Here is a 27,314-nt window from a genome sequence, read left to right as displayed (position 1 = left end):
TCGTGTTGTCTATAACCATCCTGGAAACTTTCTCAAACCGGCTGACTCAAAGCAGCCCTGCATGTACCAGGGACACATACAAATTGAAGTATATTGTGTGGTTTTTAAGGGGGCAGGGAGATAAACAAGGAGGAGTACACAAGACGTTTGTTATTAGCGTGGCAGACGGTAACATCGAGGACACCTGGCTGAGACCGGCACTTCCTCATCACCACCCGTTGCCTACTTCCACCCTGGCAGCTGCCCTGTCACTGTGGCCTCTCCCGGGGGCATCTCTAGGCATGGGTGGAGGGAGGCACTCTTTTGCATCCCTAGCCTCTGTAACTGGGGAAGGACTGCAGGGAAGGCACCACCCCCAAGAATGGGGTGTCCCCACACCCCCCACAGGACCAGCGGTCCAAGTGAGCCACCTGCTGGGCACAGGCATGGCTGCCCTACAGCGCCCACTTGGGAGCAAGGCTGAGCATCCAGCCTTTGCCTGGAGCAGCTGGTGGGAGGTGACAGTGGGGTGACTCAGCTTCTGCAGGGGCCAGGGCTCCCTCTGACCCAACAATCCTGACCCTTGCAGACCACAGGCTGCTGGAGTGTGCTCGGCCGGGTGGCCCTGACAGGAGTTGATCTGGAACACGGTCTCCACTCCTGAACTCGCACCTGCCATAGACAGGTACCTACCACTCCTCCAGTTACCTCTCTCGCTGAGCCTCCCAGGCTGGGCAGGCAAGTGGTGTCAGCCCCGCCCCACCGAGAAAACTGAGGCCTGGAGAGGCAGTTTACAGGTCTGAGCTGTGAGGGATGGGTGTGGAGTGGTGGGGAGTAGGGGGCTATGTGGTGTTCTGCGGGTGCCATTTATTCAGTACCCGGTAGGGTCCAGGCTCTATGCTAAGGTGGGCACAGGATTCCTAATGTCCTTTTCTCACAGTCCTATGGGAAAATCTAGGATATGGCCTTAATTCATTTGCTTTTCTCACTCCCCAGCCCAACCCAGCCATTACTAAGTTCTGTCCACTCTCTCTAAAATCTATCTTTACCATTTCCCCACACTGCCACTCCTGGCTTCCTGGCTCAGGCTGCCTGCTTGGGTCACCCCACATCCACTCGTGCCCCCAGAAACCCATCTCCTCTGCCTGAGGCCCATCACATAGCTGCCTCCCTCCATTTCACAGTTGTATCAGGGCTTGCCCTTCCTTGCCCTAGCAGGCTCAGAGAGCCCCAGGAACTCCCACACCACCCTACCAGTGATTCTCTGCATGGTGTTGGTCCAGATCAGAGGATTTCTATTTGTCTTCCCTACCAGTTTGTAAAGTGCCCCAGAGCAGGGACTGTGGCTGGTTCCCTGCATCCCTAGTGCCTGGAACAGGGCTTAGGACAGATCAGCTGAGGGAATGACTGAATGAACCCAAGGATCTCAGCTCACAGATGCACTGGGCAGGCAGTGGGGTCCAGCCTCAGCTGTAATGCCCAAGTCCACCCTCACATGTCTTTCTGGCCACAGAACAGTCACCCAGGCCTTGGAAATATTCCCTCCCTTGTCCCTTACCCCCAGAGGGACACACAGACACAGGAAGATCTTTCTGGGATTGTGGTAACATTTATTCTGAGAATAGAACAGGTCTCTATTCCCTGACCCCATGGTGGGGCCTGCAGGGAGCGAATCCAGATAGGGTGGTGTGGCTCAGAAGTCCCGCCCATCTGCAAATGGGGACATGGAGGCACCTGTGGCCTGAACAGTTGTTCAGAGAACAGAGCAGGTGTTCTCCCCACCTATCATCTAGTCCCAGCCTGGAAGAACTCCAACCTCACCTGCCCTGTCCCCAGGGCCTCTTGGGGAGGGATCTCTGCACAGCCAGGAGCCAGCCTGGCCCACCCAAAGGGGCTGCCGAATAAATTCTGTTGGTGGGGGGTCAGGGCCCAATCCCCAGGCTGAAGCCCACACAGGTCTGCCAGTTGGTCCCAATTTGCCCCATACCCTAGGTGGACGTGGCTGACCAAAGACCCAGGTGTCAGCCCCAGAGGCCCCAAGCTGGCTTATTCAGCCTCTCCACCCTGATTCAGGAGTGTTCATTCGAAATAGACATTGAGAAGTGATTACATGAGTGTGTACAATATGCACGCATACAGAGATACATAGAGAAAGAGTATGGTTTTGCCCTTATTCAGCGCTTGTTAGTAAGAGTGCTGACAAACAAGTATCATTGGCCCCACTTTGCAGAAGGGGGAAATAGAGGCACAGGAGGTTTAAGTGACTTGTTCCTGGTCATGGGCAGAGTCCTGGCCCCAGGCCCAGGTTCTCGAGGGGAAGTCCTGGATTTTCCAGGAGTCCTCTTGTCTTCCTTGTCATTAAGATCCTGGCCCAGGGCCAGGACACCAGAGCGGAGCCAGCCACAGAGGAGGCAAAATCAAGAATCCAGAGCCTCCACCCAAGACACTGGACCAAACAGCCAGATAAAAATACAGGTTCTCAAATGAATTCCCAGCAAGACCACAGGAATTCTTGTTCTTGAACCAGCTGAAGTTCTTCATTTACATCGCCTGGTCTGGAGCTCAAGAAGGGCACAGAGGAGACCTAAGCGAGTTATGGCATCCACATTTGCCAAGAACACAGTTGCTGCCAGCTTGCAAAAGTCTCAAACACCCTCTTCATCCATCTCCAGACGTCCTCCAAGAAGGTATGGCTTCCCCTCTTCCCTCCCCAAGCAGAATCAAAATAAAACCAGAGAACCATAAGAATAGACGTTTAAAAAGAAAAAAGGGGTTCAGGCTTTCAGTTTTCCTTTAAAATGGAAAGAGAGTTTTAAAACAGAAAGAATAAACATGCCGAGGACTAAAAGGAACATCTTGGTCTTGGCAGCAAGAGAGCTGTGGCCTCCTTGGCTACACGTTGGGGGAAATGTTGGAGGAGGAGCCTCTCTGGTCAGGCAATGGATTTACCGTATATTCTGCCAAGACCAGTGGGTGACCTGACCCCGCTGGGCCTGCCATCACCATTGCAGAGTCCCTTCTTCCAGGAAAGCTCAGGTCTTACAGCAGAGGGGGGCCTGAGAACATGTACTTCCCCCTTGGGTCCCCACGTTCCCCTACCCCCAGCCCCTGGCCACTAAACCGGGCACACTTCTTCCAGCATCAGGACGATGAAGGCAGGAAGACGCCCTTCCTCTCCACCATTGCCACCACCTCTCCAGGAACCTTAATCCAGAGGCTAGGGATGAAATTAGAACCTAGAATGAGAAGGTAGCTACAGTCCCTCTGGGCATCTGCCTGAGGGACCCGAGAGCAGAGGCAAGGCTCAGAGTGGACACAGGGTCTCCCAGGGCTGCAGCAGGGCTCAGCTCCACCTGAGGTCTCATGGGCATTGCTTATTCACTTGGCAAATCTCTGTGGAATAAATAAATGGATGGGTGGGTGGACAGGATTAGAGAATGAACAAAGGCCACCTGCACATTTCCCAAATTCCAGCCTGAGCAGGAACCCAGCAAGAGCCAAGGGTCCTTTCCAGGTGGCTAGAAAAGCAGGTGTAGGTGACAGGGACAGCACGGTCTGGGACACTGGGATGGGCCCAGGGCAGGAGGGGCAAGAGGGGGCTTGGGGACATGGCAGTGTGTGTGTAAACAAGTGACATCTTCTTGGCACTCCATCGGCAGACAGCAGAACCTTGGGAATACATTTGGAATGGACAGAGTTCCTTAGCAGTGACGACAGTTGGGGTAAGGAGAGCTATTTTAAACCTCAGGCAAGAAGGCTCCTCCGTAAGAAAGTAATGCTTTGGGGTCCTCAGGACACTGAGGCCCAGAGAGGAGCAGATACCTCCCAAAGTCACACAGCAAGTCAGTGGGAAATCTGAAAAAAGGACCCCAGCATCCTGGATTCCAGGCCAGTCCCTGGCCTGGTTGGGGACATGCAGATGAGAACTGTGGAGACCAGGTAGGTGGGCAGATATCAGACAGCCGTGAGGGAGGCACTGCTGAGGACACGCACAGCAATGGTGCCTGGCAGGTCGCTGGGCTGCCGGCTATTTCGGTCTCGGAGGTGGAGGGTGTGCAGGGCCTGGAGGTCATCCGGGTCAGCCTTCAGGTGCACCTGGCCCAGGAACTCGTCCTTCAGGACTCGGTGATTCCATATCTGGGAGGAGACAGAGGATCGTGGGGCCATCTCCAAGACAGACCAAGAGTATAGGTCTGTGGGGCTGCTGGTGGTGATGGCAGGGCCTTGAATCCCCTTCCTGCAGTGCCAGCCTGGCTCAGCAACAGGAGGCCTGCATTCCTCTGCCTCACCATGAACCTGGGGCAAGGTTCCTGCCCCTTCCGGAGCCTCAGGTTTCCTCCCCTGTCAAAGCTCCCTTCCAACTATAAAGTTAAGTCTGTTACAGTTAGCTCTACTCTTGACCTTGGGTGACTTAAACAGTGATAGGTCTGCCCCACCCACCCCGCCCTGGTTTCCCCATTTTTAATATGAGGGTGTCAACGGTCCCTAAGGGTCCTTCTGGCCTTAACATCCATAGGTCTGTGATGGGATCCAGTGGGATCCAATGTCAGGAAACTTGGAAAACCTACAGTGCTCCGCCCTCCCGCCCCTCAGGATACCTGGCTGTTTTTTTACAGATGATTTCTCACCATGAGAGATACTGGCCTGGGCCCAGTGGACTTCCTATTAATGAGCTCAGCATTGTCCTCTACCTGTCACCCTGGCCTGAGAGGGGAAGGGAGCCCAGGCACAGGGGCCTGGTTTTCTGATTCTGCTCTCAGGAAGCAGCCACCCACCGCAGGCCATCTCAGTGCAATTTTTCCAGATGGACTCACCTACAGGGGAATTTAAGGAAGAACTCCCGAGGCTTTGGGGCAAGGTTGGCAGAGATGACCATTGTCCATGACCAAGGGACTCACCCCACTGGGTCTCAGAATCACACCCGCTAATCCAACTCACCCACCCCACAGAGGGGACTCTGCGGTACCAGGAGGGGCAGGGAAGAGAATTCCCAAGAGCACACCGTGTCATGCACAGCACGGACACTAGAGCCGAGCATTCCTGGGTCCCCATCAAAGGCTCTGCCACCCTGAGTCCAGCTCCTCCGAATGGGGAAGCATCAGGCTACGGCCCTGGGGCAAGCAGGCTCACCTGGACAGTGACGGGCTGGCCTGGCTTCTTGCGGTAGAAGATGCCTTTCACATTGTACTCGGGTGTCGAGGTGCCCTTCTGCACGGCCGAGCGGACTTTGTCCCCCTCACACTTGATGATCACATAAGAGTTAGCCCCTGGAGAGATAAAGGGGCGATGGGGTGCGGGTGGGGGCTAGGGCAGGGCCTGGATGGGACAGATGTCTGGGAGGTGAAATACCCTCCCAGAGCAGAAGCCTGGGCTCATGTATTCAGGAGAAGGGAGATTAGAGCCCGATTCGCTTTCTAACTTCCAGAGACAGGAGGGGACAGGAGGCCTTTACCCATGCTGCTCCCCCTGCGCAGAGCACCCGTCTGCCCTACTTCACTGCACCACACTTCATACCTCAACACTTCCTCAGCCTGGAGAGAGGCCCTCCCCTCCAGAAAGCCCTCCCTGAAACCTCATTCCCAGCTGCCTGTCCCTGTGCCTAACTGTCCCACCTCACTGGACGCGGCCCAAGAGCAGGAGGTAGAGCTGTTCCTGTCTATGTGTGCCCAGCTTCAACTCAGGGCTGGGCCCGAGTGGCCACCAGGGAAGGTTTGCTCATGAGGTGAGCAAGAGCAAGAAAGGTCTGGAGGCTGGGTGTCTGAGGCTGGGGTCAGGGAAGAGACATAGGGCAGCCTCCCAGGGTGGTGGTGGGGTGGGGGGGCTTTTCCCAGTCAAGCGCACCTGTTGGGGAGTCCTTGAGACCAGCAGCCCCCAGGACGTGCACTTGGGTCACCTGCTGGGGGTAGCCACACAGCGAGCTCCAGCAGGAGCGGGTAGGCTCATCCAGGCACAGCTCCCTGGTGCAGGGCAGAGGAGAAAATGGGGGAAGTCACAGAGTGAGGCCGGGAAGACGGAAGGCGAGGGAAGTTCAAAAAGTGGGGAGGGGGAAAGGCACAGTATTTAGTCCAGACATTGCTCGTCCTGGGCAAACCCCCTGGGATTCCTGCTGCTATATCCCCACCCAAGGGTGCCCCGTCCTTCCCCAAGGGAAAAGCGATTTACTGAGCACCTAATGTGTACCAAGTCCTCTGCGGGGATGTTACAGGAATTATTTCTAATCCTCACAAAGCCCTGGAAGGTAATGACCATTATGCCCATTTTACAGATTAGGAAGTATCGGGCTCAGTAGAGGAAGGGACTTGCCACCTAGCTGGTGGAGCCCAGGCTGGTGGGACCAAGGTCCACTGGTTCCACCACACAAGCTGCCTCCCTGGTCTGCAATGTGGGCAGGCAGTGCCAAATCTGGCTGCCTACCCAGTCGGAGGGCAGTGTGGGGCCCACAGGGTCTGCACCCCAGTAGGAACGAGGAAGGCTTCAGTCCTTTGCCTATACTCGTGGTTGTAAGACCTTGATAAATATCCCCGACTTCCATCTCCAATTCTGATCCATAAAACGAAAGGGTCAGGCCTCCCAGGTGGGTTTTGGGGAAGGGCGAATGAGATGAGTGAAAGGTTCCTGGTAAACTGTGAAGTGCTGTGCACATGAGAAGCTGTTCCTTTATGTGGCCAAGAGAGGCTGGCACAAGGGAGCAGAGGAAGGCAGAGGTAGGAGATGGGCACTGGCGCCAGCCGGGGAGGCTGCAGGCCTGGGCTCCATGCCTGAGGCAGACACAGAGCATCTCTGGGCCTCAGATTCCTGGCCAGCCTGGCGTGGCCCTCGGCCCGCCCACCCTGGCCCCAAGCCAACCCCCACGCACTGGCAGTTGGAGGGCACATCGGTGAAGACGCGGAGCAGGAACTCGCCCGTGTGGCCTGGCTCGAAGGTGGTGGGAATGATGACATAGCGCCCCTCGGGCTGGTCTGTGCGCAGGAAGACGCTGCGTGAGTTGATGTAGATGGAGCTGGCGACCTTGTGCTGCAGGCTGTGCATGCGGTACTGGCGGTTCTCCTCCACCTGCGGGCAGAGTGGGGGCTGGTCACACAGAGACCCCCCACCCCCAACAGCCCACATCTCTCCCTCACTGCTGTGAGAAGAGTGACAGAATCCACTTACATAAAACGCCCAAAATAGGCCAATCTGCAGAGACAGAAGCAGATGAGTGTTTGCCTAGGGCTTCGGGTGGGAGGTGCACGGGACTGGGTGATCGTGGCTAAAGAGTGTGGGATTTCTTTTTGGGGTGATCAAAATGTTTCAAAATTGATTGTGGCGGTAGTTGCACAACTCTGTGAATATACTAAAAGTCACTGTACACTTTAAACAAGTGAATTGTATAGTATGTGAATTATAGCTTAATAAAACTTGTTAAAAGGGGGTAATAGGAATCCCCCTGATAACAATGTCTTTGGGGTTTCTATCACAACAGGATCAAGTATCACTGCCTGCCCAGGTCACAGCATGTGTCCATGAAATGCCATCGCCAGCTGGCAGGACACACTAGACAGTTCCTGGAACAAGTGCCATGATAAGCTATAGTTACATCAGCGAAGGTCATGACATGTCAAAGTCACAACACATCAGCACACAAGGAATGTACCAACACAATGATATGAGCAAACTGTCGTGACATGACCGAGCATATCGAATGTCTGAGCATATCAACTCAGACCATGCGCCTAGCACAGCCATGTGATTTCATTAGGCTCTTGGTGTCTGGCATGGTGTCCTATTATGCTGAGTATCATCACACACTGGGCGTCACAACGTGCGGAAGGTCTCAGGTCCCAGGCCAGGGGAAGCAGTCAGTGGCTCTGCCCACGATGCCTCCTCCCTGTGCCCAAAAAGGCCTCCAACTCAGGAGACACAGCCCTGAGGGAGTGGGCAGCGGGGAGCTCCCAGAACCTGGTCCCACCCACCAGCAATCTCCCCCTTTCCCATCCACCCAACAGTCCAAGCCTATGGGTCTAGGGCAGGAAGAAATCAGGGTGAGTGCTCCCATGGGAGCCAATGCCAACAGGCTAGGCCCTCTGTGCATATTGCAAACAGGACCCATGTCACAGCACACCCATGGCATCAGCTAATGTGGCCAGGGCGGCAGGGGTGATGTCAGTGAGCAAGGCATTTGTCCTCAGGTGCAGGTGGCCCAAACTCCAACTCCCTCGCTCTCCTCACCCAGAGCAGACCTCACCTTGTAGATGTCAAAGCCAATGGCCAGATTTTCGCCCTTGCCATCCCGGCGGGTGGACTGTTTCGGCCGCTGCTGGATGCAGATCAGCACTTCATCTTCTGGCTTCTTGACGTCGAAGATGTACTGTAGGTATGGAAGAGAGACACCACAGTGAGACCACGCTGAAGATGGGCTCACCTGTGCCCGGAAGCTCGGCCCAGAGCCAGGCCCCAGCTTAGCTTGGTCAAGTCACATCACCTCTCTGAGCCTCAGTCCTGCATCTGCAAGACGGGTCTACAATGGCTACCCTGTATGGGTGGGGGAAGACTTGATGAGATCATGGGTGCTCAGCTCAGAGCCTGCACGTAGTCAGTGCTCAATGAAGGCACACCAAGCATGAGGACTAAGCAGTTGGCAGGGTCATGACTGAGCTGGCGACAGGGCAGAGGTCCCTGTGGGGGAGGTGGCCTGGCCAAGCTCCCCTGGAAGGAGCCGCATTGTGCATGTGGAAACAAAAGGTTTGGGTCTCCCTGTAACTGTGGACAAGACACTCAGTTCTCAGAGCCTGTTGCCTCAGTTTTACCATCTGTGGGTCAGATTGTGAGTTTGGGGTCTACCTGACCACCCAGACGAGCCACCCAACCCCCACTGTAGGTACGGGAGTGCTAAGGCCCACAGAAGGACAGGATGTGCCCAAGGTCACGCAGGAGTCTGTGGCAGGACAGTGGCGAGGGTGGGGTCCCTGAGAGCACCCACCTGTGGGTTCTGGAAGAAGGTGTCCTTGTGGTTGATGCAGCCCCCACTGCGGTTTTGCCGCGGGTCTTCATGCCGCGTCCAGGCGCCGCGCAGCTGGGTCTCTTCCCACGTCTTGTGGATGCTCAGGTAAGACGTATTGATCAGGCGGCACTTGATGATGTCGGTGAAGTATCGGCACACATCCTCGAAGGTCATCCTGGGTACAGCAAGGGGCTGAGCTGGGCCGGTCCCCAGGGCTGGCCCACCGCCCCCTGGCCCCGCATGCTCTGAACCACGGTTCACACGATACACAGCAAGCGTGGACATGGCGTCACATGGATCCTTCATCCTTCATGTCTCTTTTGGCCTGTTTCCTGATTTGTAAGTTGGGAATGAATCTAACAACAGCTGCCTACCTCACGGAGTGAGTGTAGGAAGTAACTAACGCAATAAAAGCTTGTCATGTAACTGCCGGCAGACAGAAGCAGTTGGCAAAGGCTGGCGATTACAATTATTAATACTATGAAGAACTAACGTGTGCAACCCTCTACAGTTTATAAAGCATGCTTCTATCCATTATCTTCCGCGGCTGTAGTGAGGCCTGAATCAACTGGTGGTGGGAACCCCTTGGTAAGTGTGCTATGTACACCTCCAGGAGCCTGGGTGGGGATGGGGGGAGTGGCCATCCCCCTTCAAGTGTGCACACATATGAGAACACGCGCATCTATGCACCAAATGTGACCATGTATGAGAAAGGCCTTAGGAAAGGAAGAAGCCCTTTCCACTGATGAGGCATTTTGATCGCTGTTTTAATTCAAGTGAGCCCTGAGCCAAGTTGGGTACAGTGCATTTCATCCACAGGAGCCCAGACCAGAATGGTCCTCCTACAGGGACTCCCCTGACACCCACAGCAGGGGTCCTCACTGGGGTGCTAAGGTCACTGCCATCTGCCTCTGGGTCTGCGGGGGCCCTCAACGGCATCCACCACACACAGGGTGCCCAGTACCCCTCCACCAGGAAGTAGGTGAGTCTCCAAGTCAAGTGTCCTGCTGAAGAATGAGACTGATCCTGACACACAGTTGGGACTAAATGAAGGCTGAATGAATGCAGGAGTGAATGAGTGCAGGATGAGTTAATGCAGGAATCACTGGGCTCTAAGTGAGGTTGCTGCCATCTTCTCAGCCCGCCCCACACCCATGTGCCTCCCTCAACTCTCTCTTCCCAAACATGGCGTGCTCTCTTGCCTCTGCACTGGGTCTCTCTCCCTGCCCACCAACGGCTCCTCTGCACCCCAAGTCTCAGCCACTTGCTGGCATCCCGGCCTAGTTGTCAAGGGGTCGGCCTAGTTGCCAGAGCAGCCTAGGGTCCCTGAGGTGGGCAGAGGGGACTGTGGCGATGAAGGGCTGCCCAGCTCATCTTACAGAGGAGGAAACAGGCTCAGAGAGATGGCATGACTTGTCCAAGGCCGCACAGCAAGTTGATGGTGGGGCATTGGCTGGAGCACTGGTTTCTGCCTCCCCATCGTGCTCCCTGCCCAGCACACAGGAGGTCCTCCCTTAGCCCTGGACACGTGCTTGGGGCCAGAGCACTCACCAGAACTCGCCATCATCCTGCACGGTCACACCCATCTTCTCCCGCTCACTTTTGCTCACCTTCTGCCACTCCTCTGAGCTGGGATGTGAGCATGGGACAGGGGAGAGAAGGAGAGTAAGTGGAGGGAGCCCACTAGGGCCACCCTGGCAAGGGCAAAGAGGATGAGGGATGCTTGGCACTAGGTCTCCGTCAGTGTGGGTGTTGTTGAGGCACCTGAGCCATCCCCAGCCCCTCTCTAAGATGCTCTGTTTGCCCACTCCCACAGGTAACCGTGGGCGGCTCCCATGCCAAGGCCCAGAAGTCTGGGAGCAAAACGGTGGGCTGGGGGACAAAGGGGACAAGACCTTTAGTGTAAGGGCTCCTTTACTGGGGTCCTGGTCTCTGCTCACCAAGCACAGAGCAGTGCCCCCATTTTCACCTCTGCTTTTCTCACCCCTCACTCTTCACACTGGTCTCTCTGTCTCCGACAGGAATCCGCTCATCCCCAGCTCCAGGCCTTTGCCCATGCTGAATCCTCCCACCACGTGCCCACTCCTAATGTCATCCTCCCCCCAAATCCTTCAAGACCTAGACCGGTGCCACCTCCTCCAGAAAGCACTACACAGTCTTTGACGAAGGGCCTTGCCCAAGCCCTCGTACCAGGCCACCCACTGCCTGAGGTTGGCCCTGTGCCTGCACCCCCACCCCGGGCCTCACGTGTCGCTCCAGGGCCCGTTCCACTCCCGCTCGCCCCAGGGGTTGCGCAGGCGGATCATGTCCAGCTTCTCCGACTTGAAGAAGGCCAGCAGGCCGTGGCCCAGGCGCACCTTGCGGACGTCGGTGATGGCATAGGCGTGGCCCTTCACCAGGCCACACGCCAGGCGGGCCTCCATGTCTGCCGCTGTCACAGCCTGCGGGAGGACACAGTTGCTCGGGGAGACAGTGCAAATGCAGTCAGACTCCAGCTGAAGCCAGCGGGCCACATCACTGTCCACTACAGGACGGGGAGGGAATGGCAGGCGCGTGCACGGGGGAGACCTGGTTCCTGAGGTTTGGGACAGAGCTCAGGGTTCGCGGCCCTTTGCAACGCCTCAGGGAGCAGCAGTGTGGAGTCAGGAAGGCGCCTGCAGTGGGGTGGGCCCAGGGGTGTGTTGGAGTCTCCTAGCACTGGCTCAATTTTGCAAGCTGGGTGTTGAAATGTTAGCTTGACATCAACCGTGGTGGGAGTATTTACACCACAGAAGTCAGCAAATGCTACAAATCAGGGCTTTTTATTTTTCCAGAGACCCAGTTTATGACCTGGGTCGGCCAAACCTGGGTTAAAATTCCGCCTTCGCTGAGTCCCAGCTTTCCCACCTAAAACATGAGCGGTGAAGAAATAAGACTCTTGAAGCGCACAGGCCTGTGCCAGCAGGGGCTCCCTCCCCTCTTTCAGTCACCTCGGACCTTGACCGAGGGACCCTCAGATGCATAGACACCCATTACCCTAAATGAGAGGGCTGGAAAAGGGGGATGCTGGTGAAACAATGTGCGCAAGGCATTTCCTAGTGTACGGGGCTTGGGGCTTGTGCCGCCCAGCACTAGGGAAGGGTTTGCACCTTCCCACTGCTCTCCTCCCCCCATGAGGCTGAGGGTCTGGATTTATGAGCCAACCTGGGCAGGGGCTCTGCCTGGGATGCCACAGCCATCTTCCACCCCTATGAGGGCTGATGAAGGGGAGAGGCCACCTCTGGGGTCTGGCTCTGTCTTCTCACCTTGATAGAGGCACTGATGAGGCCTCCCCGGCTATGCACCTTCAACACCCGCTCAAAGAGTTGGTTCCTCTTGGCCTCGTCATTGGCGAAGTCACCCTCGGTCAGGTCGATAGGCTCGGAAACGCCACCTGTGAAGTCCACCAGGGCATCCGCCGTGTTGCCTCCATCTAGGGCCTGGTAACAGCCCGCCAGCCTAGGGAGCAACACGGAAAGAAATCCCAGCTCATGCTCCCCAGCTGGTCTAAATCCTTCACATTATAGGGGAGATTTCTGAGACTCAGAGAGGTCAAGCAAGCTGCTAAGGTCACACAGCAAGCCACAGCAGAGCCAACACTAGAACTCAGGTCTCTGACTCCCAGGCCAACAGTTGTCCCACTAAATTACACTATTTTATCACTCAAATTCCCCTTAGCCTTAGCAACCCTATCTTCAAAAATGGGCTGTTCAGAAATCTAGCAATTCTTTTCAAAAGCGTTAAAAGCTCACATATCTTTCAACACATCAATTCTGGATGAGTGACATTATTTGTAACCTTGTAAAATGAGAAATCACCTAAATGCCTAACAACAGGGAATTGGTTTTAAAATGAATGCGGCATCTCTACTCTGGAACATTCGGCAGCCATTGAACAGAGCATTGTGAAAGAATTCCTATGGCCAGGACCATGCCAGTGCTTGCTTGTTACATTCGAAAAAGCAATACAGCTGGGTTTCAATTATGTTTAAAATGTATACAACAATTCATTTAAAAATATTAAACATCTACTATGTGCCACATACCAGGTGCTAGAAACCCAGCTGTGGCTCCTTATTTAGATGTTAGGAAAAGGGTTGGGGTCTTAAAGGTAGAGCACTGAATGTGAACGTGAGAAGCAGAATGGGATACCTAACAAAATACTATTTACATAAACTGAAAATATATGTCCACAAAACAGCAACAGAGGTTTTACAAGGTAACCTACAAACAAAAAGATGCATCAAAGATGTTAAAAGAGTTGCCACTGATGGAGGAGGGTGTAGGAGACAGCAAAGGGAGGACATGGCGACACGAGTCGGCAGAGGCAAGGCCTTTAGGGGACAATGGCCATGGATGGTGTTCCTGAACAGAGGAGAAGCCTGATGATCTCAGGTGAGCCAAAACAGGGAAGGGGTGAGGAGAGAGCTAGAAGAATACACAGGAGTACAGGAGACTTTTGTTATCTTCTGCATGGTTTTCTTATGTTTTCTGGATTTGCCACAACAGACATGCATTCATTTTACAATTTAAAAAATAAATAAATGAAAAAACAAGCAAACATAAATGGTGCAGCCAATGTGAAAAACAGTTGGTGATTACTCAAAAATGTAATTATGGCCCAGCAAGTCACTCCTAGGTATATATATCCCAAAGAACTGATAGCAGAGACTCAAGTAGATACTTGTATACCAGCGTTCACAGTGGCATTATTCATAATAGCTGACAGGTGGAAACCACCCAAGTGGCCATCAACAGATGAATGGATAAGCAAAATGTGGCATATACATACAATGGAATAGTATTCAGCTATGAAAAGAAATGAAGTACTGATACATGCTACAATATAGATAAGCCTTGCAAACATTATGCTAAGTGACATAAACTGGACGCAAAAGGACAACCATTGTATGATTCCATTGATATGAGCTGGAATAGGCAAATTCATAGAGACAAAAAGCAGAATAGGGGTTCCCAGAGGCTGGGAGAAGGTAGAAAGGGGAGGTACTATTTAGTGGCTACAGAGTTTAAATTGGGAATGATCTAAAGTATTGGATGTAGATAGTGGTGATTGGTACATAGTGTAGTGAATGTAATTAATGCCACTGAATCGTACTTATACATGGTTAAATGATAAATATTATGTTACCACAATAAAAAAAATAATAAAACTTTTAAAAACAAAACAAACCCCGAGCAAGTTCACTTTCCCAGAGTAGGAGAGCGACCTGCACCAAGGACCGCAGAGGCTTAGTAACCACAAGGGGGCGGGGTTTGCTTTCTTAGGATTAAAAAATGGAACCTGCCAAGGTTGTTTTCTTGGGTTTGTTTTTGATGTTGGGAGTTTTTGTTTTTCCTTTTCCTTGTGCACACGCGCGCGCGCACACACACACACACACACACTCACACACACACTGTCCAAGAGACAGACAAAAGGGCCTGGGGCAAAGGAACCAGGCTCTCACAGGGCTGGCTGCTGGTCTCTGACCCTCTGTCCCACCTGCCCCAGGCCCGCCCCTGTCCTGCAGGTGCCTGGGCAGGTCATTCTGCCCCAAAGCCCTCCACAGCTCAGCAAACCTCTGCTCGTGCACATGCTGGGGACCCAGGGCCTGGCGCAGAGCAGAAGGAGGTGGTCAGCGAACACAGAATGGATGGACAGTCAGTCAGGTAGACAAATGGATGGTTGGACCAAGGGGAGACCTAGCGAGCAGGGAAGGCTTCATAACCAGCCCAGGCTCAAAGATACCACATTCCCATCAAAGCCTCCATGGAGGGCTCAGCAGCTTGGGTCTTTAGGAAAGAACCACTGACCTGAACGTGAGTGCTGGCTCTGCCCATGGCTACCTGCAGAAAAACTTCCTGGGCCTCAGTCTTCTCAGGTATAAGCGGGAATAACTATACCTCCCTATATGGGTTGGTTGTGGGGCCTTGACAACCAGGTACCCAGAGGACCTTCAGTCTAGGCCTCCACCCCACCCTGTGTAGGTGCAGCTGGCCATGCCCTGGGTGCCTGGACTCTGAGCACTCTGTGTGACTGTTCCAGCCCCTGACCTCTCTGTGCCTGGACCTCTGGCTTGAACAAAACCGACGCAGAGCCCATCAGCAGTGCCACCCCAGCCGTGCAGCCCTAGCCTGGCCACCCGCCTGCCTGCCCACTGCTGGCACCTACTTGGCATAGGCCTTCTCCACCAGGGCACACCAGAACTCATTTCGGGAGTTGGAGTGGCAGTAGATAAGCTGGTTGTTGACTGTGGGCAGCCGGTCGTCGATGACCACATCTACCCACTCCCCAAAGCGCCAGAAGTGGAAGTGGAAAATGCCCGCATAGGCGTTGGGCTTCTCAGGGTCCCACTCCTGGTTCTTCCAGTCTGGGATGACCTGGATGAGGGGGACAGGATGGGAACACATTGAGGGTTACGTCTGGCTTCCTGAAGAAATGGGAGTGCATGCCTCCAGGGAATCGATCCCCATCTCTGCCACGAACCAATGTAGGACTTAGGTGAATCCTTCTCATCTCCAGGCTTCAGTGTCCCCATCTCTGCAGTGGTTTGAGGCTCTATTCAGCTCTTTCCAGCTCTAAGATTCTATTGGGTTGTAGGAAAAGTCATGACGCATTTTTGCAATGAAAAACATAGAAAAAAATACGTCATGACTTTTCCGACAACCCAATATGAGCTTCCCTCTCCCTTCCTCGTGCCTCCATCTGCATCCTCCTTCCTCAGAAATATATCACATGGGGCCGGCCGAGTGACTCAGCAAGCTCTGAGCAACAGGGTCGCTGGTTCGATTCCCACATAGGCCGTGAGCTGAGCCTGAGCTGAGCTGCCGCTGAGCTGCCAACAGGTGGCAGGATGGCTCGGCTGGTGAGAGCACGTGCTCCTAACAACAAGGTTGGCAGTTGGACTCCCGCATGGGATGGTGGGCTACGCCCACTGGCAACTAAGATTGAACACGGCACCTGAGCTGAGTGGCCGCGATGGCGAGTGGACTTGGAGCTGAGCTAGCTGTGTCCTCCACAACTAAGACTGAAGGACAGCAACTTGGCTGTTCCCCTTCTCCAATTCCCCAACACTGTTCCCCTTCCCCAATTCCCCAAAAAAAAATCTTTAAAAAAATAAAATAAAAGAAGAAACATATCATATGCACCAATTCCCGCCTGGTGAATGGTGGCACCATCCCCATCCCTTCCCTTCCAGCCTGAGCCAAAAGTTGGCAAATTGGCCTCCACCCTTTCCCTGTCTCTATCCAAGCGGGCCAATCTGAGCTCCTACATTGCACTAAAATCCGTCTCCTCCTCTCCATCCCCCTGTACCACCCTGGCCCCGTCCCCCATCTTCTCGCTCTGGGTCACTGTAACAGCATCAGCAGCCACATCTGCCCCCACCCCACACAGCAGCAGAGTGATTTTTCTGATCATATCACTTCCCTGGGAAATAAGGTCCACACACTTGAGGTGTTTTGTCCCCCCCCACCACCACTTCCCAGGCGTGTTTCCCCATCTCTTCCCCAGCCCCCACTCCCTGCGCCAGGTTCTTTCTCTGGTCAAGAACTCTGTATCTGCTCTTCCTCCAGCTGATTCTCACTGTCCTTTAGGGCCCACCCTCCTCCTCCAGGAAGCCCTCCTTGACTCTTCAGAGTAGGCCAGGACCCCTGCCCATGAGTCTCATGGCCTCTGGTACTTCTCTGAGATACTTACTCTAGTTACAATTAAACAAGTGTGATGTTGTGTACAATTCTGATACTATCACGGGAATGTCAGCTCTCTGAGGGCAGAAACACATCAGCCTTGGTCACTGCTATCTCCCAGCACCTAGCCCAAGGCCTGGCCCAGAGAGGGTGCTTAAACATGTGTTAACTGAATGAATAAATTCACAAGTCCTGGCTGGGACTCCTAATAATATTATTTATGGACCATCTTGGAAATGTTACATGCCAAGCCTGTGACTGCCATAGGTCATCCCAGTTTAATTCTCACAATAACCCCATGACTAGATGACTATTACCCATCCTTGCTTTACAGATGAGAAAATTGAGGCTCAGAAAGGGCAAGTAGCTTGTCCAGGATCACACAGCTAGAAAATACACACATCCTTTATCCGTGTGGACCACTCTGCGCCCGGCACCGTGCTGGCACTGAGGACTCAGATGAATCAGCCTTCGTCTCTGCCCTTGGGAGGCTCCCAGTCTGGTGGGAGCGGCAGGCATGGAGGCAAGTGCTGAGGCTGACACAGGGTGCATGTGGAACCGTGGAGAGAAGGGTGTGGTGGGCCCAACCCTGCAGGGCCAGCTTCTGAGCAGGTGTCCTGAGCGCTGGAAGCGGGTGTCCCCCAAGCAGACGAGGACAAATAGAGACAATCTGGGCAGCAGAAGGTGGACAGGGAAGGGAAAAACCCTCACCCTGCCAAATCAGGGGGACCTGCTGTTCTTGCTAAACATGGGACCAGAGGGGCCAAGCCCCGTCAGAACCACGGACTGTTCCTTCTAAAAGAAAACCACCCCCAGATATGGGGGGCTGGGGTGGTAGTGGGGCACCCAGGTATCCAGGCTGAGGAGCCAAAGATGCGTCAGGAGGCTGTAAATACCAGGGCCTGGGATAGCCTGAGCACAGAGACTTCAGCCAAAAGCCATTCCCCAAACCCCATGCTCATTAAAGATGTTTTTGTTTACACTTCTTGTACCATCAATAGGGACTTTGGCAAAGTGAAGCACTCCCTAGTGGGACATTGAGGACCAAGAAAATGAAAATGCTAAGCACAGTGAGAGGCACCACAGCCACTGAAGAAGCCTGCTAGGTGCCAGGCATAGGGCCGGCTGTTTACTCCATCGCCCTGATGGTCCCGTTCCCCTTGCCTCATTTCCATGTCCTTTCGAAGTAAAAACTCTCAGACCAGCCTCTGCCCTCAACCCTGCACTCTGTTGCTTTGCTCTCAGGACAAAAAGTTGTATCAAAAATGGGGCATGTGCCGGGTGGGGGTATTATCCCCACTGCACAGACGGGAAGGCTGAGGTCTAGACAGGAGCAAAAAGCTGCCCAAGGGCACAGAGTGATAGGGAGTCCACAGCTGAGAACACTGGCCAGCCACTCACTCCACACTCCTCTGCCGCTCCTGACTCTGAAAGCTCTGGACTGCATGGGGACATGGGGGAGGGGAGACAGGGGAGGGAGGAAGAGGAGCCCCCCCACACACAGGGCATGGGAGAGCCTGCTGGGGCTGCAGGAAGATCATTAGCCAAACCTAGGGCTTGGCTCTGAGCCCCCTGTGGCTCAAGAAGCAGCTAATGAGGCTCCAAGGCCTGGAAATCTGACAGATCCCCATGGGCCTCACTTTTCCTTTCTGCACACAGCTATTGGACCTGGCAGAAGGTGGGCCACAGGCCATCCTTCTCACCCCTCTGTTGCCAGCGGGGTACCAAGCGAGAAGGATGGAATGTCCCAGAAGAAGCACTCCATGGGAATACAAACTCAACCCCCTTTCACACCACATCCGGTCAAACTGGAAATCAAGGAAGCCACCGAAGCCCCGGGGGTCACATCAGAGGATCCAGGACCAACCTGAAGTGGCTCCCACCAGCCAAAGATGGGCCGATCTGAATAGCAATAAGGATAACAACTTTATTAATACCAAATATGTTCACATCCATGTGATCACGATAATACACAAACAATTAGTCACCACTAGAGGATTGCAGGGAATCAGCTCATTTTTTTGAAACTGGCAAATTAAGGGAAAGAATGGGAGAGTTATCCTGCCGTTTCCACACAAACTACACCAGGAGGTAACCAATAGCCAATGAAGGGAGGTTTGTATCTGGAGATGAATTCCAGCTAAGAAATTAGAATATTAGACTCCCACTATTTTGCAATCACTGACAAATAATGGATTTATGCAATTATGGCTTCTAACATCACACAGGAAAAGAGACAACCAGATATCATGTGCCTCCTGAGAGAACACTGCCTATGAAGCAGCTGAGCCAAATAAAATTTGTGCCTGAAACTTATCAAGCCTCTAGAGCTATGTCCTAGCTTACAGGAAATGTAGAGTCCGGAGAACATGTTAACACCATGGAAACAAAGCCAGCAACATCTAGATACAGTAAGTCCCCTTTATCCAGGGGAGATACATTCCAAGATCCCCAGTTGGTGCCTGAACCCTATACATACATACCTATGATAAGGTTTAATTTACAAACTAGGCACAGTAAGAGACAAGCCCTGCGATTCCACGACAGTTGATCTGACAACCGAGATGGCTACTAAGTGAGTAACAGACCAGTGGCTTACACAGCCTGGAGACGCTGGACAAAGCGAAGATTCATGTCCAGGCGGGATGGGGTGGGACAGCACAAGATTTCATCACGCTACTTAGAACAGCTCGCCATTTAACACTTAGGGATTGTTTATTTCTGGAATTTTCCATTTAATATTTTCAGACCACAGTTGACCACGGGTAACTAAAACCACAGAAAGAAAACCCATGGGTGGGGGAGGGGGGCTGCTTGTAGTTGGAAACTCCACTGGACAGCGAGTTTCTTCAGCAAATACATTGCAAAGAAAAAATTAAAAGACGGAGAACCAACCAAATGCAGTGACGGGCCTTTGTTTGGATCTCAAACAAACAAACTGTGGAACACACAATTATGGCACAAGTTGGAAACCAGACTATTTACTGGGTCTTTTATATTTAGGAATTTTATAAAATTATTTAGTTGTGTTACGGTTAGGGTTTTTCGTTTTGTTTTGAGTGAGTCCTTATCGTTCAGAAATGCATCCAAAAATAGTTCGATGAATGATATGCTGCCTGGGGGCAGGGAGTGGAGAAGAGATTGACCACAAGTTGACGATTGTTGAAGTGAAGGGATGGGTACAAGTCAGCTCACTAGGCCACCTCTGTCTTCTCGTGTTGTCTACACTTGAAATGCCCCATCACCAGGGACACTGGCTCCCTGGCCCAGCATTGGAAGCCCTGTGGGCTGGTTCTAACTCTCAGCCTCAGCCCTGAACACGCCTCCCTCAGGCTCCACAGGAATCTACACCCTGTGATGCTTTAGGCCACCTCTGCAGGCACCCACCCTGTTCCTTGTCCCTCAGGGAGTTGCTAAGCAGCAGCTTGCAGGGCCTTCCTGACCCACACTCCCCTTGGGCACCACTGGGCAGCTCCTCCTTCCAGCTCTTTCCCTGTGCACTGAGCAGAGGAAACTCCTGGAGGGCAGAACCATGTCTCACTCAGGCCCAGATCTCCAGCACCCAGCAGAGGGCTTGGCCCAGCTCCACAGCTGGCTCTCTCTGGGAGGACAACCCCCAAGCGCTGGCCGTGAGGCCTGGCTGACTGGTGACCTTGCACATGACTACTGGACACATGGCAGGGACTGGAGTTTTGACTTGGCCACCTCTCTAAGCCTCAATGTCTGCATCCACCTCCAGGACTGTTGTGAGAACGTGAGGGGTCATACCTCCTGGGGTATGGAGTGTGTGGTGCTCTCACACAGCAAGTCACAAACCTCGGAGTTGGAAGGGAGCTAAGGTGACCTGATCAATCTCCCTTCTGAGAAGAGAAAGGAAAACCTCAACAGCCCCCAGTGCAGATGGGAAAAGTGAGGCCTGAGGGGTCGAGGCGCTTACTTAGGCTGACCAGGTAGCGAGGGAAGGACTGTGTGAAATTTGGGAGGCCCCCTCACACCCAGGGAACCGGTAACTGACACTCACTGCAGAATCACCCTGAAACCTCTAGGCCCCACTTAATGGGCTCACCACAGCACTCCCTGGCACCTCCCAGCATCTGGAGGTCTCCTAGGATCTTCTCCAGGGGATTCCCACGTAGACCCAAGTGGCTGGGCTCAAATCCTGCTGGTGCAGGGGCTGACCCAGGTTCTGCCCAGGTTTGCGACAGAGAGGAGAGACGAAGAGGGTCAGGGCCCAGGGAGGGCTGCACTACTCAGGACCCATGTGCATGTGGGCAAGTGCACACGAGTGTGCAATTCAGTGAATGTCAGCCTAGAAGTGTATTTTCCCAAGCATGTATGTGTGTGCACGCATGTGAACGCCAGTGTGTGTGTGTGTGATTATGTGTGTGCAGGCACAGCAAAGAGTGGGCGCTTCTCACCGATTTCTGCCTGGGACCCCAGAGAGGGCCAGCATGAAACATTTCTGAACAAGGCCACAGGGGCTGTGGGCTGAGTGGCTGCAGGTGATGGGGTTTCCTGTGTTATCCGAGTTGGGTGAGGTGAGCCACAGGCCTCTTGGAGTCCTCAAAACTAGAGGGTCCTTGGTTCTGAGCATCTAAAGTTCCTCAGTTCTCAGCTTCTGATTCCAAGAGTCTCCCGAGTTTCAGTGGCCATGACTGGAAGAGGCCAGGAAGACTGGGTGTCACTCCGGGCCTCCTCTGGAGAGCAGGACACTGACACACCTGCAGGAGGCCCTGGGGATTCCTGTTCACAGGGCAAGGAATGAGCTAAGTCAGGTGCTAAGACCTAGGCGGAAACCCCAGCCTTGGGGCAAGCCCCTTCCCTCTGGGCTCCCCAACTATACCGTGAGGGCTAAAAGTACCCTCAGCTGGACCTCCTGAGCCTGGTGTAGAGAGAAAAGAGAGAGAATCTATTGACCATGACCAGTTTCTCTGACCACAGAGCCAGGCCTGACTCCTGCCGGCCCTCCCACAAGCACAGAGCTGCTGTGTTGCCTCAAGCAACTCACTTCACCTCTCTGAACCCTGGCTCCTCCTCGGTAAATAGGTTCTCCTAACACCCTCCTCTCAGAATCACTGCGAAAAGTGAGACCATGTGTCTACAGTGACTGGGAGAGTAACAATGAGCAAACCGAGTCAGTGCCCATGAGTCAGCTTGTGAAGCTCAGCGCTTTACTGGCATCAACTCAGTTCATCCTCACAGTGACCCTGTGAGGGAGGCACCAGTATTAGCTCCACTGACAGGTGAGGAAAGAGGCTCAGAGAGGTTGCCCAGGGTCACACAGGTGGTTGTTGGTGGCTGAGCAGGGCCGGGTCCCTCATCACTACACACACTGCCTCAGTGGGAGGCAGAAGCTCAGGAAGTGGCAGGTATCTTTATGGTTTCTTGTGGTTTCCATGGAAAATGGGTCATTTCACATTCCCTGGCTCCTCCTGACCCAGTCCAGGGAGTGGAACCAGGCCTCTCCCGCTGTCCGGGGGTGGGAAGGAGGAGGGTGGGGATGTGAGATCTGACTGGGGGAGCATTTCAGAGCTGGGGTTGTTCCCAAGCAAAACTCCAAGTGTGGCCTCTGACCTTGGTCCCTGGGAAGAAGCTGCCTCTCTTGGGCCTGGGACCATAGGTGGGGTGGGGGCATCACCCCTGCCCATCCCAGGGGACCAGTGTCATGTGGGCAAAGGTCCACAGACTCAGAGCCTGGTCCACACACACCCCCTCTGGCCCTTCCACACCCTCTGTGACTGTGGATGGGCCACCTCTTCCTCTGTTACCTCTGTATAAAAACCTGAGTGAGCTAGAGAGAAATGACAGGGGACAGAGCTCTGAAGGGTCAAGTGGGGCACTACAGTGCTATGGCGATACAGTCTTATCTGTCGGAAGGAAAGGGCTGGAAAAGACTTCAAAGGTCCAGGTTATTCCCTCTAGAAAGTGAAGCTGGGACAGGGTCAGAGGCTGCCTGAGGACAGGCAGCAAATCGGTGACAGAGGCCGGAAGAAACCTGGGAGCAGGCCTGACCCTGCTGCACCCCTCGGCTACCCCCTGTCCCAGCTCCCCCTGCCCAGCCACCCTGGAAAGTTGAGCATGGTTTGGTGTGTCCTCACCCATGCCCTCTGGGCCCCACCTGCCGAGGACTAAATGGCACCTCTCTGTGGCCTCAGCACAGCTCTCTTCATGCCCCTACAGAGGCTGGTCTGGGGGCCACTGCAGAAAAAGCTGTAAGGGGTACTGGTTCCTGGTTGGGTTTCAGGAAACCTGGTTCTAAACGCCATCTTGCTGTGTGACCTTGGGCCAGTCACCTGGCTGCTCTGGGCCTCATCCCTGAAAGCGGCAGGGAAAGGGATTGAGAGTATGGGGGAAAGCCAGGGGAGCGGGTGCTCAGGGCTAAGTCAGAGCTCCTGAAAGGGAGGGGGTGGCTCATGGCGAGAGACTGTACACCATGGAGGCGTGAGCACACAGACTTTATTGGGGCCACATAGCGGGCACAGCAGAGGCACTCACACACCCACACAGGGAGGATGTGGTGGGGCAGGGAGGGGTACAGGCAATCAGCACTAAGAGGATCCCCAGAGCTGCAAGCAGGGGTCAAGCAAAGAAGCAGAAGGGCAGGGACATCCCCAGGGGATTTAGCCTTCCCCAGTGGTCAGTAGAGAAACAAGGCGGGCAAGCCAGGACGTTAAGCACGTCCCGGAACAAGCCAGAGCTGCGAGTTAGAGGGCCATAGGTCACACCACAGCCAATCTCCCACCCAAAGAATCCAGGCTCCCACACCCAAGCCTGCTTACACACCTAAGCGGGGGCCCGCCCTCCCAGCAGCCTCGGCCAGTGGGAACGGCTCTGACCCTCCATCTCTCAGTGCATCTGTTCTCAGGGTCCTGAGCTTGCCCCCTCACCCCCATCCCCACCCCACCCCACCCTATGTCATGGGCCGGTCCCTGACAAAAACCAGGGCTGGTCTTGAGACAGGGTGTTGCAGGTACTTCCTGAGGTGCCCTCAGCTGATGCCAGGCAGGTCGGGCCACTCCCTCAAATGGGGCTCACTGGGCCTGTGCAGTGTGAAGGGGAGTGAGGCTTGGGGGCAGGAACTGAATCTGCTGATCATCGTGTCTCAGTTTCCCTGTTTGGTGAGTGGGTTGTGCCCAGTGACCTCTGAGACCCGTGTTCTATCGTCATAGCACACTGCCACCTCCAGCCTACTTCTGACCATCAGCCATCACAATTGCCCTACCAGGCCATCCCACCCCACCCCTCAGCTCCACTAAAGATGCCAGGGTTGCCACACTAGATGAAACAATCACCTTCCCTGACCAGTGAGCTGGAAAAAGCCTGAAGTCCCAGAGGGGGACACCTGAGTCCCCAGAGAACCTACTGTCCCAGCTCCAAGGCTCTGGACCCCTCCATCCAGGTTCCCCCAAGCAGAAGGAAACCCCTTCACTATATTGTTTCTATTTCACTATATGAACTTGAGTCTCCCAGCTCAGGAAGTCTCCCTCACCAAGGTCATCCTGATCAAGCCCCTGCTAAAGGCCACCTGTGAACCCGCTGGGCAAATATGTAATAGATAATCTAAAATCAGACTTGTGCATAGGGCAGGTATAAACTCTATATCCATATGAATATAGCATGCTCTCTCTCAATATATATGTATATGTATAGATAGATACATCTCTATATGACTTATTTATGTCCCCCTTCATTTTTCCCATTCTGAAGTCATTCTCAGGAGAGTGAGAGCTGGCCTGCACAGCCTCCAGCATGCCAGCCACTCCCCACTGCCCAAACCAACCCCCACAGCCACCCTGTCCGATGTCCTGAGGGCCCCTGAGGCATCGTGGGCCCATGCCAGGCCCATGCTAGGAGCGGTGCTTTCCTGGGTCCTCAGGCTGGGCGTTCACCTCTGGACAAAGGGCGCTGTAGCCGGGAGGGTAGCAAATGCCTGTTTGCTGGATTCCCCAAGGAGGCTGCTCTGCCGTCTCCATCTCCAGAGGCTGTTTCTTTGGATCTCACCCCATCTCACTTGTGTCTCTGTCTGTCTCTCTCTTGGTCTCCTTCAGTCTCTCTCTCCAACGAGGAGGCAGAGAGCAGGCAGGCATCCCTGGCCCCTCCATCGTCCCACACTAGCCCCGACCAGGCCTCCGTGGTCTACAGCAGGAGCAGAGGCAGCCGGGCAGCTAGTTCAGCTTCTAGACTCCAGAGCCTTGGTATCTTCCTCCGTGAGCAGGAGCACCAGGGGAAGGAGAGAGAAAGGATGCGGGCACAGGAGTCCCGGCGAAGCTGAGTACAGGCCAGCAGCTAGAAAAATGTCCCCAAATATGCACAGGCAGGGGCAGGGCAGGAGGGTGAAAGGAGAGGGCAGCAGCCAGCAGCTGCTGTCAGAGCTGGTTAAAGACCACGGAGGCCTTGAGGTTGGCGGGCTCCACGCCCTCGCCGAAGGTGATGAGGAAGTACATGACCTTGCGGACTTTGGCCAGCTCCGACAGGCGCTCCCCGAACTCGAGGGCGTCGGCCTCGTTCCAGTCCATGGCGTCTGAATCCTCCTTGCGCCAGAAGATGGCAGCGGGGTCCAGCAGCTGGCGGGTCATGAGGTTGGTGAGGTCAGGCGTCCAGTTCTGGGAGGTGCCCGTGATGGTGACCTTGCCCGGCTGGTCCAGCACGACGTCCCAGCGCTCAAACTGCAGCTTCTGCTGCTGGATGAAGTCGAGGCGGTACACGGACTCGGCCGGCCGCAGCAGCTTCTCGCCGTCCTGGCGCTTCAGCCCACGCTGCTTCAGGCTCTCCACACGCAGCCGCATCTGCTTGGTCAGGTCCTCGTCCAGGACCAGCGGCATGCTGAGCTGCGGCTGCTTTGGCCCATCCTCTGCCATGGCCCAGTTGCTGCTGCTGCTGCCGCCTCTCTCTGCCTCTGTCTAGGAGCCGAGTGGGCTGGAGCCTCGTAGCCAAGGCAAGAGGCCACCAAAGAGAGGCCCCGCCTACCCTGATGCTCTCCCGTCGTCCTCTCCCCCCTTGGCCCCTGGCCCTTCCCAGCCCTACCCAGTCCTCAAAATGGGGTGTGTATGAGGGTGGGAGTCCCCAAATGCCTCCTCTTCACTCCTGCAGAAGCGCTAATGGAGGCACTGCAGGCAGGCAGGAGGGTGACAGGCTCCTCTGGGACCAGGCTGCTGATGCTAATTGCTGTGGCAACCGCCCTGACTACCACCTCCATGGATGGGCTGGGAGCTGGCTTGTTTGTGAAGAAGAGAGCACTGTATCCAGGCAGTAAGAGGGGGATGAGGCTGGGGGCAGGAGTAAGGAGAGCCTGGAAGACTCCCTGGCAGGAGGGTTTGGGGGCACAAGGACCAGAGGCGCCCGCTGATTTGAGATTTGACGTCACCCAAGCCAAACCTTGGAGCCATCCTTGAATCAGCCGCCCTATGACCCCTCCACACCCAGTCACTAAGGCCTGTCGATTCTGCTTCCCAGACACCCTGAGAACCCCCCATCCCCTCCCTGGTCCCACTCCCCACAATCCCCACTGCCAGGGCCCCAGCCCAGCCACCATCGTCCTTACCTAGACTCGTGTTCTCAAACTTTAGTGAGCCTGAGGCTCACCAGCAGGACTTGGAACAGACTCCTGGACACCACCCCCAGAGTATCTGATTGAAGAGGTCTCTGATGAGGCCTGTGGAACTGTTTTTCTCCCAGGTGATGCTGTTGGTCCAGGGACTGTGCTTGGAGAATCACTGACCTAGAGATGATTCCTATCTGCTGGCTCTGCCTCAGCCCTGCATCTCATGGCAGCCACAAGCCCAGGTTTCTCTCCTTACTAAAACACCACCTCTTATTCCACCTGTATTGATCCTCAGTTTCCCCCGGGAGACTTGAGGCTGTGGAAGCATCTGACAAACGTCTATATCCCCAGTACCTGAGGCAGAACCAGGAGCTCAGCTATTATATGTGGGCAAATGGAAAAACTGGAGTATGTGAGTGTAGTTGGGGGTGGGAGAGAGGGGAAGCTGCCATGACATGCTACACACAAACAGATAAGAGGACAGCGGCCTGGGCCACAGTGTAACACCTGAAAACAATCTGAAGGGCCTAGTGGACCACAAGCACATTCATTTGCTAGATGGAGGCTAAGTAAGTTAGTGGGATCTTGGACTACTTGAACAGCAGGGGGGCATAGAAGGGGACAGAGCAGCTGGTCCTGTCAAGCCCTGGGGTCAGCTCTGGGGGTTCCTGGCACCAATTCCCCAAGAGCATTCGAGAGTACCATAGAATAGACATGTGAAACTGCCTGACCCTCAAAACTTTTATTTTGTAGCTGGAGGGACAGAAGAGAGGGGAACAACATGGCTGAGGAGTTACTGTTGGGGGAGCTTCTCTTTCTTTCCTAAGGAGGAGCTGTTTCTTTCCTTCCCAGTGCCACATTTTGCTTTTTATTTGTACATTTGCTAGTTGTTGTCTGTGATGTCTCCCCACTTAGACCATAAGCCCTGAGAGGGTAGGGACCATGTCTGTCTTGTTCATCACTTTAAGCCAGCACCTAGAACAGGGCCAGCCACACAGGAGGCCCTCAGAAAATACAGAAAGAAAGAAAGAAAGAAAGAAAGAAAGAAAGAAAGAAAGAAAGAAAGAAAGGAAGGAAGGAAGGAAGGAAGGAAGGAAGGAAGGAAGGAAGG

General features: G+C 54.2%; 2 protein-coding genes across 2 annotated transcripts in view; both read right to left on the bottom strand.

The window, feature by feature from the left end:
- Window positions 1-1,568: 1,568 nt before the first annotated feature.
- Window positions 1,569-27,314, bottom strand: part of CAPN5 (calpain 5) — a 64,566-nt gene continuing 38,820 nt past the window's right edge. Inside the window, exons 4-13 of the mRNA XM_019649426.1 lie at window positions 15,146-15,354; window positions 12,244-12,436; window positions 11,207-11,400; window positions 10,511-10,588; window positions 8,939-9,134; window positions 8,204-8,326; window positions 6,836-7,032; window positions 5,821-5,936; window positions 5,110-5,246; window positions 1,569-4,116 (exon numbers count right to left, since the gene is read on the bottom strand). Coding sequence (XP_019504971.1) covers window positions 3,934-4,116; window positions 5,110-5,246; window positions 5,821-5,936; window positions 6,836-7,032; window positions 8,204-8,326; window positions 8,939-9,134; window positions 10,511-10,588; window positions 11,207-11,400; window positions 12,244-12,436; window positions 15,146-15,354 — 1,626 coding nt within the window. The 3' untranslated portion in view covers window positions 1,569-3,933. The remainder of the gene's footprint in view (window positions 4,117-5,109; window positions 5,247-5,820; window positions 5,937-6,835; window positions 7,033-8,203; window positions 8,327-8,938; window positions 9,135-10,510; window positions 10,589-11,206; window positions 11,401-12,243; window positions 12,437-15,145; window positions 15,355-27,314) is intronic.
- Window positions 22,761-26,095, bottom strand: OMP (olfactory marker protein). The gene has a single exon (XM_019649427.1). The coding sequence runs from the start codon at window positions 25,518-25,520 to the stop codon at window positions 25,029-25,031; it is 492 nt and encodes a 163-aa protein (XP_019504972.1). The 5' UTR covers window positions 25,521-26,095; the 3' UTR covers window positions 22,761-25,028.

The sequence above is a fragment of the Hipposideros armiger genome, unplaced genomic scaffold, assembly GCF_001890085.2.
Source record: "Hipposideros armiger isolate ML-2016 unplaced genomic scaffold, ASM189008v1 scaffold_132, whole genome shotgun sequence".
Classification (NCBI taxonomy): Eukaryota; Metazoa; Chordata; class Mammalia; order Chiroptera; family Hipposideridae; genus Hipposideros; species Hipposideros armiger.
This window is presented reverse-complemented; position numbering and strand designations above follow the sequence as displayed.

Bases quoted from the DNA above. Each gene is read 5' to 3' on its own strand.
- OMP (XM_019649427.1), bottom strand. From the start codon at position 25,520: ATGGCAGAGGATGGGCCAAAGCAGCCGCAGCTCAGCATGCCGCTGGTC.